This window comes from Physella acuta, unplaced genomic scaffold (assembly GCF_028476545.2).
Source record: "Physella acuta isolate Inbredline_101_S28 unplaced genomic scaffold, ASM2847654v3 ptg002473l, whole genome shotgun sequence".
In the NCBI taxonomy this organism is placed as follows: Eukaryota; Metazoa; Mollusca; class Gastropoda; family Physidae; genus Physella; species Physella acuta.
Genome location: NW_026733949.1, coordinates 1 through 17,682, shown reverse-complemented (window position 1 = coordinate 17,682; position 17,682 = coordinate 1). Strand labels below are relative to the sequence as shown.

Here is a 17,682-nt window from a genome sequence, read left to right as displayed (position 1 = left end):
AAATAACTGCTTTTCGATGATCATCCAAAAAGCGGACTCAAAAAAGTAAAAATGAATAATGCTAGATTAGATAGATCTAAATGTTTTTGCTATTTTTCTGGATTACAATATTTGGGCCAGCATTTAAATTTTAAGGTTATGTTCGGACATATGTGCATCGGGAGTTAATCCATCCTGTTAATGGCCACAGCGGCCTTATGTGTGTTTTTTTAAAGCAAGGATTAGAAAGATAGATTTCTAGATGTAAAAGATTAGGCTAGTTCTATATCTTGTTCTTCAGATAACTATTAGAGGGTAACGAAAAATTATAAACAATTTTTAAAAATAGATTACCATAACGGTTTTGAAATTGATGAAGTAGCCTAGCTGTGCTAGATTTCTAGATTTAGAATCTATAGTATGCGGACAGTTGCCTCTGTGCGGACACCTTGCTGTTTTTCGCTTAAACAATAATTGTATGAATGTTTTATAGGAAACTAACGCAAACAACACAAAGCATGTCCATTTTTAAACACATCTGAGTCCATTTCTTCTATTTCACTCAATAGGGAGATTAATTGGAATTTTTCAAAGTTGCGATGTATGACGTTTTATGAAAGGGAACCTCACCCGGATGAAGAGCACTAGTCTCCGGATTAGAGGAATAAATCGAACCAATCATAGCTTAGTTAACTGGGTTAACTATAAATAGCTTATATATATATATATAGAAAGCTATAAATATCATAGTTAAGGTTGTTTAAGCCATCTTAGAGGAAAAATTGGGGTGTCCGCATCTTTTTTGAGGGTTAACCTTTTGCGGACACTAATGAAAAATCAGAGTAGAATATATTTCTTACACTTTAAGTAAAAAGGAGCTTTGAACTAATCTTGATACTCCAGATTTATATTTAAATTTAAGTCTAAATCTAGATCTATAAGTTTTTAGTAATGTTTTTAGGTTTTAAAAATATTTTTGATCATCAAACGTGTCTATTTCAATCATTTAAATAGAAATAAAATGAACAAAATATGCCTTGTCCGCATAAGGAGCAAGTGTGCGCACAGAAAATAAAATGTAAAAAAAAAGTGCACTTACTGTCCGCACAGAGTCTCACCACTGAAAATGTTAATACATTCAATGCTATGCGTATGAATACAAAATGAATCAGACGTGATTAAACTAGAAAGAATGCGGAGTGAGACGGTACTTTCGGTTTGTTTCTATGTGAAGCGGTTACTGAACGGCGCTCAATGGAAATCGGCACTTCCGTTTTTTTTGCTACGTCTGTCCGCAGACGCCACTTTACTCTAGATCTAGTTTTTTCGTTCTTCTTTTGAAACTTTTCTATAGGCCCTACTTAGTTTTAGTCTACCTACTGTACTGATTCACTGATACTGGATCTAGATCTACACTAGATCTAGATCTAGGCCTAGATCTAGAAAATCTAGTACTAGATCTCTTCTTCTTCTAGAATGTAGCTAATTTAGATCTAGATGTAGATAAGAGCTAGGTAGATCTAGCTAGGCTAGATTCTAGAATTCTAGACTAGATTCTAGTTTTAGTAAGTAAAGTGTCTCGCATTTTACTGCCTCGCCATTTCGCCATTAATCATTTTTTCATTATTGAATCATTACTGATTACTGTGCCATTACTGAATATTGGACAACTGATAACGGTATAAAAAATCCACCTAGATCTAGTAGGCCTATTTGATATGCAACTCAAATCAAGCTATCCAAATTCAAAATGCTCTGTATTTTAAAAAAGGATAGCGCCAAATAAAATAATGAAAATATTGTTTCAGTAGGCCTACTCCTGGTTTTAAAGTTTATTTCGACTAAACCTTTGTTTGTTTTACTGTTGTTAATTGTTCAAAGTGTTATGTTATTTACTTTTTTACTGATAAACCATTCCGGAATAATAACCCTTTGCAGATTAAATTTTAAAGTGACGAGTCAGTAAGTCAGTTGTAGTATTAGATTGTCTCATGACGCCAGATAAGATGGCACAACGATAAAAAACAACACATAGGCCTACATCAGCTGACTTCTGCTAAATTTAAAAATTATTAGCCTATGGTAACTGAAAAAATGTACTTTTTAAAAATTTCAACAATACCAATGAAAGCCAAAGATCTATCTTAACCAGACACTAAATTTGTTTCTAGTTCAGTTGGGGCTAAAATAAGGCATTTTAATTTTTGGTTTCTAGCTCATTTGGGGCTAATTTTCGGTTACTCAAAGTTGAGTCAGGGAGCAATCCCCAGTCTGTGACAAGGTATATAGATACATATGTGAAGATGTGAGCAGAAGTTGACCACCATTGGATATAAAACATAAAGAATGCTGAGAAACACATAAATTATGATAAATCTCTGTCAATCCACTGTGTTTTATTCATAGACATTTATTTCTTGCATAATGTGTAAAAAAAAAACTATAGCATAACTACAAATATCATACATTAAGTTATCATTAAGCAAGTTGCTAATATTGTTCATGAGCTTGCTTTATTTTTAACAGCAAACCTTTCGTTTCGTGAGAAATGCTAGTAAGTAAGATGTTACAATTATAACTATACAACATTTTTAGCTTGCTTAATATTTCTTCATGAGTAACTTTCATTCATTTTACAGACTTAAAAAATGCAGTTTGGGGGTGGTTTCACTGGTACAGCTGCTACAGGTGCTGCAGCACCATTTTCTTTTGGGCTTGCTAAAACGACTGCACCAGCACTTGGTACATTAACTTCCACTCCATCAACAGGCTTTAGTTTTGGACTGAATAAAACAACTGCATCTACGGGTCTTCTTGGTAAGTTGAAAATAATTCTAATTTTACAAAAACAGTTTGTGTTCAACATTTACTTAACATGTTTAGTTTTATTCACAATGGTTTTTTTTGTCAGTAAGTTTAATATTCTTGGTTATGTTTTATATTTTCCATTGCTTTTTTTGCCAGCCACCCCAGCAGCAACAAGTAATGCTCCTATTTTTGGTGGATTTGGTGCTACAACCACAACAACATCTGGATTTGGTTCCCAACCTGCTACATCCACTGCCTCACTGGGACAAGGTTTTAGTTTTGGGAAGCCAGCAACAAGCACTGCTGCACCTACTGGATTTGGTATGTCAGGCTTATTTCTTGTATATTTTTGGTGTGGTTCTTTTAAAGAAATGTGCCCATACATGTTTATGAAGATGAGGCTGTATTTCACTTGATTGTTTTGTTGTTTATGTCTTTAAAATGCTTAATAAAAAGTTCCTGTGACTGATATAATGAGCTTTCATTTATTTTTTCCAATGCATTTCATCTGAGAATTTATTTTGTCATTTTTACAGGGACTTCACTACTGGGTTCAACACCAGTATCTAGTAGTAGTAGTAGCTCTGGTTTGGGCGCTGGGCTTGGTGGTGGTTTGTTTGGGACTGCAAATACAGCAACATCAACATCTGCTGGTTCCAGCATTTTCTCTGCTCTACCCACAACTTCAACTATAACTGGGCTTGGCGGTGTTGACCCAAACACTGCCCTTAAATCAGGTTAGCTATTTTAAAATAATTTCTTTACAAAGTTATCACTATTTTTTACTTTCAATTTTCATTGTTAATTTTTTTCATTTTTTACTCTAGGGTTGCATGTAATTATTGTCTGTAAGCTGTTAATTGTTTATGGGCTTTTTTAACTTTATTACTCTGCACAAATATTAAGTGTTTTTTTTTTTAAAAATATTTTTCAGGCTCGAGTAGTGGATCAGGAGCTGCAAGGTTGGTGATTTATTTATTGTATTTTATCTACTTTCACCATTTGTATTTAATTTTAGTAGCTTTTTCAAGTACATTTTTAAAATTAATTTTAAATGAAGGTTATGTTTAACTTTAACCTTTAAATTTCTTGTTATTTAGTGATGGAAAGACGCTCAAAGAATCACTGCTGCCAGAATTGTTAACAGCTACTGTTGAGCCTTTGTTGTAAGTAAGCTTTATGGTTTCTTGTCACTGCAATGTCATTTACTAAACTTTGAGTAAATCTTTTTTTCTGTTGTGCGCATTAAATAGGATGTTTTCCCACGAACTTATATTACAGAAAATATGTGAAAGAGGAAAAAGCAGTTAGGGAAGATATAGCGCGTATGTCCTCCAAGCCTATGATGAAAGTGCAAGAAGATGTTACTGCCCTTAGACAGCTTCTCTCAGTGGTGGCAAACGGGTTGCAACGAAATGCTTGCTCTGTTGAGAAACTTAAGCAAGAAATGACCCAGGTATTATTTGATTATTTTCTTCATCATTATTTTGGCTATTTTAAAGTATTTTATTTTATATACTTCATATAAACATTTCACAAAGTTCTTCTTATGCATGTACATATATTTTTCCATGGCTAAAATTATATAACATCTTCAAATCATTAAGTAGAACAATTATTTACCCCCTAAAATGTATTATAAAGAAATTTCTGACTTGTAATTTTACCTAAAGAAAATTTTAGGGATTCCTGGCCAGATTTATTTGATAATGCATTTTTAATAAAGTTAATGAGGTGGTCATGTAGTAATTGTTTCATTGATTGCTCTACTGCTCTTATCAAAATTTAGTAGAATTTTGTCTCACAGCATTTGTTTTGAATCTGTCATCTTTCTCTTACTTATACGTTAGATTTATTATCAATTTTATTCTTAATTATCATGAGTCTTTCATAATAATTTCCAGCACAAACCTAAATAAATAGTATGAGCCCTAGTGTTTTAAGTGTAACATAAAATTTTCCAAAAATACAACATTAGGCTGAATAAGTTAGTTACTTTGTATTAACTAAATATGTTAAAAACTATATATCACATTTTTTATCTCAAGCATAAATTTATTACTTGTTTCTGTTATTATTAGAAACTAAAAAATGCAGAGATGGCTCAGAGAACAAAAGACATCCCTGCTGGACTACAATATGAGAACACAGCACCAATAGAGTATGTCTGTATTTTGCACTAAAATAGGTTTGCAAAAAGTGATTGCTTTTCTTTAAGCATCAATGCATTTGAATTAAATTGTATACATTTTCATTTGCCATCTAGATATTTCCAACACCTTGTTGAAGACTTTGAAGATAGAATGGTCATGTACAGACAGCAAATAGAGACACTTGATAACCATTTGGCTGCTCTGCATCAGCCCAGCTCACATACACCTTCAGGTTGTTTTTTTATTACTATGGAAATAAATGTCTCTTAATTAGCTCTCAAAATAACAATCCTTTAAACATTCAGTGTGTGCTGAAAGCCTGACTTTCAAGTTTACCAAATTTTTAAAAATGTATCTGTTCTTGTTTTTTTCATAAGCCACTGTCTGTAACTGAACATCCCTATTTCTTTACTATAGGTGAATTGAGATATTTAATTTTTTCTTAATTACAGAAGTTTTATCACTACTAAAAAAGCTCCATGAGACATTCATTTCCTTGGCTTCTCAGTTGCAACAAGTACATGAAACTGTTAAGGTAAAATTTGTCTATTCTTTGGTGTAAACCTATTTTGTCCAATACTCATTATCCAGGTTTATATTAGTTTAGTTAAAGAAGTTTAAAAAATGAAATGCATTATTTAATAAATACTTCTGAGATATACTTATTCTTTTTACGCTGCGTTTTTTCTTCAATAAGTTAAATTTATAAATCACTTCTAGCCTTGAAGTTATTTTAATCCACTTTCTTTTCAGAGCCAAAAAGAGCATTTTTTGACCTACAGACGTGTTTTTCATGGAGATTCAAAAAACATTTTCTATAAGCCTACACCAGCTCTTAAGGTAGCAAAGCGATCCCAGTTGTCAGATTTGGCAGGTCCAAATCCTTTTCCAGGGACTACAAACGCAGCGGCTCATGCTATGGCATTAGTGCATACACGTGCTCAACAACCTCAAGGTTAATATGGTTATTTAGTTGTTTTTTTTTAAACTATAATGCTTGCTTTGTTTTTTTTTTAAGAAAAGTTGGCTAAAAATTTTATTATTACATTTTCTGTCCTATAAGGCAAATCTTGAAATTGGAGTTAAAGGGGGGGGGGGGGGGGGGGGGGGGAGGTGGGGTTTATTTTCTGGGTGTTATCAATATAGGATGAATATATTTTTTAACTTGATAAGGTTGGGTCGCTTTATTTGCCCATTCATCTTATACTTTGTAAAATGGTTGTATAACGAGTAAATTCAATTATAATAATTCAAGTGGTTCATTTTACTATGGATTTTTCTTTTTTAGGTCCTCCAATCACAAGCTTAGTAGGGGGCTCTCAAACTGCGCTTATTTCACCCTATGGAACTGGGTTATTTGGTGCTACTAAACCATCTGCAGGTTTGTATAAAAGGACATGCAATCCTTGCTTTCCCCGCCCCTTGTATGATAGAGTTGCTGCATAAGTCTAAGTATAAATGTTAGCTGAATTGGACTTTTTTCAACACAGCTACATTGAAATTAACAAGAACTCAAAACTGATGATTTTTAGTTGATCACTACGATTCTTTTAAAGGTGAGCAAATGTTGACTAAATCTTGTTCCGACGACCAGAGCTAAATGTGTTGGGTTTCAGTGCTTTCTTGGTTCAAGGATTATACTTGCCATTTTACACTTGAGTTATGATAGATTCTTTTCTTCTACATAGGGTTTGGAGGAGCTTCTAACATTACAAGCACCAGTATTGGTGGAGTGGGCAACTTGTTTTCCTCAACTTCTCTGTTGTCATCCCCGGCTACTGGGGGTTTCGGGACACCCCCCACTCTTGGATCATCAACAACTGCTGCATTAAACCTTGCTGGGACCAATTTAAATGTTTCAGCCAACACGAAGCAACCCTTTCAACTGCAGAAGCCGCCCCAGGGTGCAAAAAGAGGCAAAAGATAATTACTGAATCAAAAAGCATGTACTGTTACTAGATCTGGATAAAAAAATTCTATAACCAAATCAAGTTAAAAGTTATGTATGTAATTCATAATTTGCCAAAAAAATAAAATGTAACTTTTTGTAATACTAAGAACTGTTAACTCTTTTTTTGTTTCTTCTGTATTGTTTTTTTTAAATTGGTAATGTGGCATGAGAATTAGTAATTTTACTTTATATGTGGAAAGTTTTCTTTATTAAATGTATAATTCATATAACTAAGTTTCAAGTGAATACCATTACCATGAACAAGACTAAAAGTAAAAATAGTTATACTTATAGTTTACAAAGTTATATTTAGAGTAATAGGCCTAGTTGAAGAAAAATATTCTATTTCCCAATTTATGCTAGAGCAAAATTTTATACTGTATAAAACAATTTACCATGCAATGGTGGTATAGACATTTTGAAATTATAATGTTCAAAAGTTTGATTTTTATAATTTTTTTTCCTCTATTAAAATCCCCCAAATGAATGATAAGTAGGGTTTAAAACTACTTACTAAAAAAATAATATGCTTCTTTAAAGGATTGTCTGGCTTTACTCTGTAGGATGTCCCTGAGTCCACCCAGCTCTAATGGGTACTTGATTCACATTAGGGGAAAAAAAGTGGCTTGGCGTAGTTCTGACCTTACTATCCCCTTTTATGCCATGGTCATTGAAGAAATGACCCAGGTAATATTTTATTAATCCTTCTTCACCTGCCCCATCAGGAAAGAAGATGAGAGTATAGTACCTTACACTGAAGTTAAAAAAAGTTCATTATATTTTAAATAACTTCATATTCTTGCATTTTGCTTATGTTACTGAATATATTCACAAACCAACACATTTGAAAAATGTACAATTGTGCTCTCTAACATGTCACATTTTATATCCTTTCCATGGCCTAAAATTCCTCTTAAATTATAACATTTTAATGAAATTTGACTTTCTTGTCATCCAAAACTATGGGCCTTATTGTGGTTTCTCTTATTTGTACACTTAAACATGCAGTAAGAAAAAAAACATGTTTTTGTTCTACAAATATTTACAAATATAAACTTTTATATAAGCATTTGCTTGATGATGGATTTTATCTATTTGAATTATGTTTTACTACATAAAATATGTTGAATAAAGTTGGATTGGAAATTAAAACTTTCTTTAACTACTGATTGCCAAGTCCAATTATTTTGTGTACATCCCCTCTTTTAGTAAAACAGCTAATGCTGTCAACAAATTACTTCCAAACAACTCTTTTTCTGTTCTCTACCATTGAATAAATCAGAACATACATGTTAAGCAAAACAGTCACATACTACCGTGTATAATAAAAGTCTACAGTGAAAGGTTTAAAAATGAAGGTCTACTGTAACATCGCTAACATAGGAAGATACTGCAATAATCCAAAACAAAAAGGATTATGAAAATTACAAGTTTAACTAATTTTTTTGTAAATAATGATTATTATCTTGTTATGCTACTGAAATAAACATAATGGGGCAATACTTGCTCAAATGGTCAAGTTTCTCTCTAGCATTTCGTGGGGGGGGGGGGGGGGGGTTTAAAGTAAAAAAAAAATTTCTATAGAAATTAAATATTCTATATTCTCCGGGTGGATGTGCCCCGCGAAGAAACTCGGGAGGTTGGTGTAAAAATCTGAAATGATGCACCGCCTTGTTTTTCCAAAGGCATTAAACTTGCATGATAATTTTCATTAAAATCTTGAATGGTGGGTAGATCATGCGTTGAAATGTCAGAATTACGAATCAGGTGGGACTAACATTAAGCAACCATTTGTAATAACTTAAGTCAGTAAGGGGTCATCCATAAATGACGTCACACTCGTATGGGGGAGGGGGGGGGGGTCCGTAATTTTGTGATGAGGGGTGGGGGGGGGGGGGGGGGGTTCAGATGTTGCGACGTCGTCACACTTTTGCATTATAAAAAAGCAATGTTAGAAAACGAATTTTAGACGTTATTTCGCGTTTTAGATAACTGTTTTAATAAATTGTAATAGTTTAGACAAGATTTTGGAAAAATATCGATGTTTAAAAAAAATTCAACTGCAATTTTGAGGGGGGTTGTAGGTTGAGGTGTGACGTCATTTTAGGGGGGGGGGTCTGGCTTTTTGTGACGGAGGGGGGGGGGTAAAAATCGTCAAAAAAGCGTGACGTCATTTATGTATGACCCCCAACAAGCAGTATTACTTAGTTGAAAACTTGATGTAGCGCGCATTAAAACAAATATGCCAATATGGGTCACGTTTCGATTCGTTAGACCTACAAGTTAAAGTTAAACTAACTAAATACTAAACATTGTTTTGATTTATTAATAATTAATATTTATCATTTTAGATCAACCACATAGACTGTTGTATTAGATATATTTTTATTATTGTTGTGGCAGTTTTCACGGTGTGACGAGGTGTGTTTGATTAATGCTAGGACTGTTTCAGAAGATTTTGTTTGTAAATTTTGTTTGTAATTAAAATTACTTAATAAAAAATAAATTACACTTTTAAGAATTGGTTATACTTTTACACTTTTTGCAAGTACAACAATCCATGAATACATGTTGCAGAATATCTCTCCTGCTGACAAAATTATACCAATTCACAATGACACAGCTCACGTTTGTATAAACATGAGCGGGCTAGATTTTTAAAATTAACGCCGACTGAAACGGGATTTTCCTCTCGCTAACGAGAGCGGGCGATGACAGTAGCACAGCAACGATGTTAGGATTTTTTAATAGATCTAGATATAGATCTATCTATCTTCTTAGTATCTATCTATATATATATATATATATATATATATATATATATATAATAAAATCTAGATAAAAAATAACAACATACAACACTCGTGTTGAAAGGGTATGGCTACATGCTAGTTTATTTTAAAACAAAAAAAAAATAATTTAAATAAATAAAGATGAAATAAGCATGAAAAAAAACTTTTTTTCGCAAAAAGTGTCTCGCTATTTACCCTTGATTCCGCAGGTATGTCTCGCATGATCTTCTCGCATTTTCCCGCCTCGCCATTTCGCTTTTCGCGTCTCGCAATTTCCCCACACCCCAGTTTTAATTCTAAAAAAATAAAATATAATAAATTAATAGAGGAGCTGAAATCTATAGCGAATTGTAGATCATACTGTTTGAAAAACAATTAGGCCGAAAGATTAATTAATAATCTATATTATAGATTGAACAATGTGATTGTACTAATGTACGTGTAGGCCTCTGCATCAATTTTATTCAATCGGGCTATTTTGAAAAAGGTTGATGGTATCTACGGAAACTTAAGTCACGTGAATGATCACATGATAAAGATTAGCCTAGCTTGCGTTTTAAAATCTAACTCTAGTTGAGTAGTTGTTCTGAGAATCTAATCTAGAATCTAAATCTAGATTAGTTCTAGACTAGATACACATTTTATATTAAATTTATTACCTTACCGTACTGGACGCGTTTCATTAAAATGTTATTCTACAAAATGAAAATAGTGTGGTTTTTCTTTACAGTGATTAATATTACATGTGTAACCTCAAATGCTGGAGTTGAAAACATGAAAATATTGAAAATTCAGGACGAGGAAAAAATTTCTTATTTCAACAAACACAACATCGATCTAGATCACCTAGATCTAAATGAGGCCATAAAAGAAGTAAATAAATATATTGCAACAGCTGAAGAAAGTTACAAAGAGAAAGCATTTGAATTTTTAAACAAAGTGAAAGATGAAACTGAACACAGCAAATTATTGAATCTTATTCTTAATCACAACGATGCAAATGTTCTTGTAGGTTGATAATAAATAAATTCTAGAATCTAAGCCTACTTTAACTATTATTTATTAATTAAATGTTGGTTTGCTTTACATGATCATCATATGATTAAATTTAAGTATTTAATACTTTAATATATTAACTAATTAGTAATTAGGGCCTAGTAATTACTAATTACTAGTAGTAGTAATAGTCACTTGACTTATGTCTTATACTACAGTACTTATACAGTGGATTTTTATACCAGTGATAATAGAATAGAGTCTTCTTAAGGGGGTGGGGGAGGGTTTGTAATTTTGTGACAACTTATGATGATTTGGCCTAGTGGTAGAGTGACTGCTAGCCTGAAAGTCTTGAGTTCAAATCCGGGTTCATGTCAGTAGAAAATCCATGATGGGTACCTAATTCACATTAGGGAAAGTAAAGGTGACTGGGCATAGTGCTGACCACACTATCCCTTCATATGCAGAGGTAACAAAAACAGATGAACCCTACTTCACTAGCCCAATGGAACGTCAGGTTTGGGAAAGGAAATTCTCAATAGAAATTTATTTATACACTCAATAATAATTGAGCTCAGTCAATATTTAGAAAGAAATCAAAGCTTAAAAAAATAATTTTGAGGTTGAGGTGTAGATGCTGAAGTGTGACATTATTTTCAGAGGGGGAGGGTTCTGGATTTTGTGAGAATGTGTGACAGTAAGAGGTTTGGAAGTAAAAATAGTCAAAAAAGTTTTTGTAGTGTAATGTAGGCCCTATTTTCTACTAAAGGATTATATGAGTCTGAATACCAGTGTCTGAAAATGTGAGTAAATGGAATCTTCTTGAAAAAGTTGTCACTAAACTTAAAAAACTCTATAGCCCCAAGTTTTTAACCCCTAGTCAGACATTGGTTGGACATTATTTTTTATTAGGACAGTTGCACACAAATACTTTTTCTATATCCTTTGGTTGCTGATTATTCTGTGGTTTAAATTCACTGACATGTTGTTTTAGCACACTTCTTCAAGGACCCTTGCAGCATTCAACTGGCAAAGTTGTGACAACAGCTCAGGACGGATTGGTCAAGTAAATGACTTGTCACTCTCCCCAGACCCCCTTGTATTGCCTGGAAAGCTTGGTATCAAGTTTGATGTTGAAATTAAAGAAACAGTTGACACACCACTAAAGGTGAAATTTATAATAAGTTTAGTTTGGATAAAAAATTTGGCAAATAATTTTGATTGTTTTTTACATAAATTATATTAAAACTGTTTCTTGATAAATTAATTTTACAGCGTTGAATAAACTGGAATGGTCCTTTATTAGTCTAAAATATTTTTTATATTGTTTTATTATTTACCTTGAACTTAACATGAAAATTTCAAAATTTAAATTTGTTGAATTTTATAGGTTGTTGTGGATTTGAAGAAACGGATTGGTGATTTTTGGATTCACCTCCCTTGCATCAGTGGGATTGGCTCTTGTACTTATGAAGACTTGTGTAGTATTTTGACTTATGCAGTTTGCCCTCAACCTTTCCTGGATAATAAAATTCCTTGTAAATGTCCTTATACTAAGGTAATTTTTTTTTTTTTTTTTTTTTTTTTTACAGATCTTTAATTATCTGAAATAAGTATATTTATTTTCTATATGTTTTTTGTAATGGATTTCCACTACTTAATCAAAATGTGTATAATTTTTTTCTCATTCCAGGGTCACTACATTATGCCTTTAAGTTTCATTGAAATCGATGCCTCTATTCCTAATGGAGAATACTATGCTAAAGGCCAGTTCTCGTACAAGGACAAACTAGTGTACTGTATTGAATTATATTTTACTATTGCTTAAAGTGAATAAGCTTTAAGCTTTTTTTTATTTCTGTTACTCATCTGCTTTATTTGCTCCACAATATTTTTATTTAATATGATATTACTTTATTAAACCTGTATTATTTTTAACTTATTCCTTAATTTAATAGATTTAGGAAAACTAAAAATATAAATTAATTAAAAGTTTGTATACACTGTTTTGGAGATTAGTTTTGTCTATAATGCTTATACTTTCTTACATGTTATATTATACAATTTATTATCTGCTTATTTCTATGACAGCTATTTAAGCTAATAATTTTTCATTTATATTTTATTTAAACTTATTTTGTTGATTTGTATTTGGTTCAGATGGGAAAATATTCTTATGGAGAAGTGTCAGACTGAAAGTGTAGCTATGACTCAATGGAAATGTGTTTTTGTTGGTTTTTTTTTTCTACAATTTTTGTAAACATGGTAAATCTCAAGAAAGATTTGTGGGTATATGGGTTGAAACTGTGCATCATGCCCTTTATAGTTAACTGGAAACCTTTACATAATTTCATAAGAAAACATTGGTTGTATTATTATCTCTTATTTCAGATGGTTTGAGTAGCATTCTATGCTGAGTGTTAATTAATATATTTTGAAGGGTAAATGGTTTTATATTTAATGTTGTTAGAAAAGTAAAAATATACTTGTTAAAGAGGTGCCTTATGATGATTATTTTCAAAACTTATGTCCCTTGTAATTCATGCATATAGGCTTAACATAAACATGTTTCTCTTTTTTTTAATTTCTGAAAATCCATGACCTCATTATTTTCACAAAAAAAAAAAATTGAAACATAATAATGAAGAGGTAAAAATTATATTTTTATTAATTTATAAACAAATTACTTATACTGAAAATGATTGCTGTTTCAAGAGTTATAAAAATATTACACTTGCTTTGTACCCTTAAACAACATTATAAATTAAGCTATTGTTTCAGTTTAAAAAAAAAAACAATGAAAATAATTTTACTAGAAATTACTTAATACTAACCTTTTTTTCCAAAGTAAATTGTATTTCTAAAATACCTATTTTCTCATTAAGATGGTCACCTGTTTTAAAAGGGTGTTTCATTTGGTAATTATATAGCTAACTCATTTCATGTAAAAAAAATTTAATTGTAGAAGACAATCATTTATTTTAATACTTGTTATGTAATATAAAATTTGTTGGAGAGCACATTTAGCAAAACTTTTGTGTTGTGATATGAGGTTTTATACACACACACATACATATACACACACATATATATATATATATATATATATATATATATATATATATATATACTGTTGAAAAAAAATTTGGAAATCCATAAACACTACCATAATGGTATTCCATCTAATCCTATTTGCATTATATGTATTATAATTTGATCTAAAATAAATAAAACATTTGTTTTAATTGAAAATGTTTTGTAATGCGTTTCAATAGTAATTACTGAGTAATTTTACATCAAATATGCAAACTACAAAAAAATTTATTTTTATTAACTGACTCACACAATCTTATTGTTCCAAATTTTTTTTTTAAAAACAGTATTACTTTAAAAAAACTTTTGAAATTTTGTATCTATAGGCTTCTTTTAAAAATTTTAATTACATAGCAATACTATTTATGCAAACTACCCAGGGGAGGAAGGCAAAGAGTTAAAAAGTGGCTTATACATTTATCGCAATAGTTTATTTAAAAAAACATAACAGTGGAATGTACTATGGCATATAAAGCAAAACTAATTAACTTTTTTCTCCAGGCAGTTACCAACATTTAAGAACAATCTCTGTTGCACTACATTTGTAAAGAAATTAAAACAAAATCCCAATTTTTTTGTTACATGCATAGTACTCAAATGATAACATATTTTGTTTTTAATATATAAGCTGTCTTAGTGTGAACTATATAGATCTAGTTGTTTTTTGTTCTTTACCTACTGCACAAAAACAAACAGCTCAGTTTGTTAGAGATGTTCAACTAGGGTATTAAAATTTTTTTCCCTAATAAATCACAAAGCAACTTCAGTTAATACTGTCTCTGCTGATGATTGTGAGACATCAGAAAGTGATGTTGTGATACTGTTTGCCTTCTCTGGCTTCATGTTTGCTTGGCTGGGGAACTTAGATTCTTGGTCATAGGGCTTAGTTTTTCTATTGCGAAGTTTTTTCTTTATCTTTTTCCTGAAAAATGATTAGTAAAAATGAATAAAATTATTCATTCCAAATAATTTTTGTTTTAAACTTTTGTTCATAACTTCCTATAATTTATAATTTTTCTAAAACGAATTTAAAATATTTTTCTGGCATAGGCTTTTAAGAACAAAGTTGTTTGAATCACAGTGTAGCAGAGGTTTAAGTATGTTTAGTATTTAGTATTGAACGTAATGTTGGGTTGTGGAGTTTAATTTTATATGGTGGACAAAATGTGTCAGATTTTACAGGAGGGGAGCGTTGTAGTTTGTTGATGGTTGGACAAAGGCTATGGACCAAATCCAAAAATGCAGGCTGAAGTTTGAGTCAACAGCCTATATGGCGCATAAAGGTTAACATGCCATAATTGTGTTGGAAAAAATCACTTCCAGCAGTTAAGAACAAAGAAGAAGAAAAAAAAATTGAATTCCAATTTACAGCACTTTAACAGGTTTGAGAAACAATAAAATTAAAATCTGGCACTGTTGAGATTGTAATGGGTATCTCAGGAAATGGATAATTGAAGTTCTACATATATAAAGTTTAACTGAGCTAACCCAGCTTTATCAAGTAGATGACATAAGTTGGAGAGTTAAATATATATATTCTATCTTCATATCCTATGGCTGATTCTCTCCAATATAATAGAAGAGTTAACAATTAATAACATTTTTTCTGCTTACCTGTAAAAGGCTACTTACTTAAATGAGCGTAGATTTGATTGACAAAATTTGCAGTGTTTACGGAATAAAACAATGTCCAGGATGACAAAGAGGGCGATGATTGAGGCGATGATGCTGAAGATTCCAACACCCAATGCCCACCCCCATTTAGCCTCCTTGGGTTCTGGTTTGAATTTGTCTGGTTGGTTTGGGTTGTTCTCTATAACACAAACATTAATGATTTATAACACTGGCATTGTTCTGTTATGGGGTACTTGGGTAACCGTTAGCAGATGCCAATCACATGTGGAATGTTTGGTTAGGTAAAAACTTAGTAAGGTATTTAGACGGAGTGGTCTAGCAGTAGAGAGCTGGACTGCTAACCCGTAAGCCTCGACTTCGAATCCGAGTTCAAGTCAGTAGACCGTCCCTGAGTCCACCCAACTCTGATGGGTACCTAACTCACGTTAGGGAAAGTAAAGGCGGCTGGGCATATCTCTTCATATGCTGAGGTCACAGAAACAAGTGAGCTCTACTTCACTTGCCCTATAGACTATAGACCACGGGTTCCCAACCTGGGGGTCGCGACCCCCCTGGGGGTCGCGAAGGGCTTTCTGGGGGGTCGCCAACTGGTATACTAAACCTTAGTAATTTGAAACAAAACATAAATATTTAGAAGAATTTTTTAAAATTCGGCTTTACTAACATCACTGGAAAGGGCATAGAGAAGAAGCAAAGCGTACTGTACAAAGTTGTTCTCAGTCACGAGTTTATGAAATCTTCAAAACTAAAACGTCATTTGAGACGAGTCATTCGAAACACATCAAAAAAGATATGAAGGTCTTTCGTCGGTATGAAGCTAGTTGCAAACGTCAGAGACTTGATCGAACAGGAAGTTTTCACCAAGGAAACACAGCATTAGTGCAAGCATCAAATGAAGTCGTGATAGAAAATGCCAAGCAAAAAAAAAAAAAACACAATAGGAGAAAATCTCATCAAACGCTGCATGTTGAAGATGGTGAAGTTAATTCTTACACGTCCGTAGATGTTAAATAACACATTTTTATTGAAATTAAGCTTTCACCATTGTTTGCTTTTCAAGTTGATAAATCAACAGACGTGAGTTCAAGTTCGCAGTTGCTGGTCTTTGTCTATATTAATTCAGATGATAGCAAAGAGTTGCTCTTTTGTGAAGATAGCATGGAGAAAATAAATACGTTTTTTTTTTTAATTGGATGATTAAAATGGGTTAAAACAGCTGTGAGGGTTTGTACGGATGGTGCACCATCTATGTTTAGGTCAAATCGGGCTTTCAGAAAGCAGAAAAGATTTAGCTCCCTAACCACTGCCCTCACCAATCGCCATCAAGACTCCATTGCTAGTATAAGTGGTAAATTATATAAAATCTGGAGCCTTCAAAGAACTGAGCAAAGACCTGAATATAGATCACGAGGTTCTGCTCTTCTACACTACAGTGCGCTGGCTGTCAAACGAATTGTTGTGAATCGTATTTTTGAATTGAAATCTGAAATCAAAATTGTTCTTGGAAATGCAAAAGAAACAAGACATTTTGGTATACTTAAAACGACATAGAGTGGTTGGAGAGAGTATCATACCTAGCAGATGTGTTCAAACATCAAGATAATCTTAACCTGAAGCTTCAGGGAAAATGAACGAATGTTATCACTTTCCATGATTATCTCGGGGCATTTTTATCAAAGCTGCAAAATCGGCGAAGAAAATAAATCTTGGAAATATTGTAAATTTTAGAAACTCTGCAGTGTGGTAGATGAATCTAATTGTGAGATCATTAAAATTTTGAAAGAAGAAATTTCTGGGCATCTTGAATCAAGTGAAAACGAACTGCAGCGCTATTTCTCTGAGCTGAAAAAAAAACAAGAATCTGCATTGACGCGTTATCCATTCTCTTTCTCTTCTTCCCTCGATGTTGCCAGCATTCCCGATGAATTACAAGATGAATTCTTTGATTTGTAGAATGATTCCGCGTAAGATAAAAAACTGCACATTCAATTTTGGTGTAGTATTCACCATTCATACCCAACGTAAAATTGATTGACTCTACGAGAATAGATTTTCAACACTATTTTTCGATTAAAAACAAAATTAAGATAATGATAATGACTTATGTTGGCGTTAAAAAAATACTTTAAAAAAATTAACCGCGAATGTTTAGTGAATAGTATGCACTTTTACTCATGGTATTAAAACAGTTATCAAGAGTAGTTCATATTGAAAGTTTACTAGAAAATGTTATTTTAGTGCTTATTAATTTCCATACTAATTTCGGCTTTTTTAT

General features: G+C 32.2%; 3 protein-coding genes across 4 annotated transcripts; 2 read left to right on the top strand and 1 right to left on the bottom strand.

The window, feature by feature from the left end:
* Nucleotides 1-165: 165 nt before the first annotated feature.
* LOC131933365 (nucleoporin p58/p45) lies at nt 166-8,057 on the top strand. 2 transcript variants are annotated; one of them, XM_059290141.1, is made up of 14 exons: nt 166-294; nt 2,619-2,796; nt 2,944-3,108; nt 3,324-3,524; nt 3,722-3,749; nt 3,888-3,953; nt 4,069-4,243; nt 4,869-4,948; nt 5,054-5,172; nt 5,393-5,475; nt 5,694-5,895; nt 6,229-6,321; nt 6,431-6,496; nt 6,629-6,755. In XM_059290141.1, exons 2-13 carry the CDS (start codon nt 2,628-2,630, stop codon nt 6,460-6,462), a joined length of 1,413 nt encoding a protein of 470 aa, XP_059146124.1. In that variant the 5' UTR covers nt 166-294; nt 2,619-2,627; the 3' UTR covers nt 6,463-6,496; nt 6,629-6,755. The 2 variants fall into 2 exon arrangements, with proteins under 2 accessions (XP_059146124.1, XP_059146123.1); XM_059290140.1 differs by lacking the exon at nt 6,431-6,496 and having other exon boundaries at nt 6,629-8,057.
* A 2,177-nt stretch (nt 8,058-10,234) lies between these two features.
* LOC131933366 (ganglioside GM2 activator) lies at nt 10,235-13,771 on the top strand. The gene is made up of 4 exons (XM_059290142.1): nt 10,235-10,691; nt 11,674-11,847; nt 12,070-12,237; nt 12,373-13,771. Exons 1-4 carry the CDS (start codon nt 10,371-10,373, stop codon nt 12,505-12,507), a joined length of 798 nt encoding a protein of 265 aa, XP_059146125.1. The 5' UTR covers nt 10,235-10,370; the 3' UTR covers nt 12,508-13,771.
* Nucleotides 13,772-14,512: 741 nt separating this feature from the next.
* Nucleotides 14,513-15,585, bottom strand: LOC131933362 (uncharacterized; the record flags this gene model as incomplete). The annotated part of the gene is made up of 2 exons (XM_059290137.1): nt 14,513-14,694; nt 15,405-15,585. Coding segments are annotated over 2 exons (353 nt in total), but the record flags the coding sequence as incomplete, so codon positions are not given.
* Nucleotides 15,586-17,682: the final 2,097 nt, after the last annotated feature.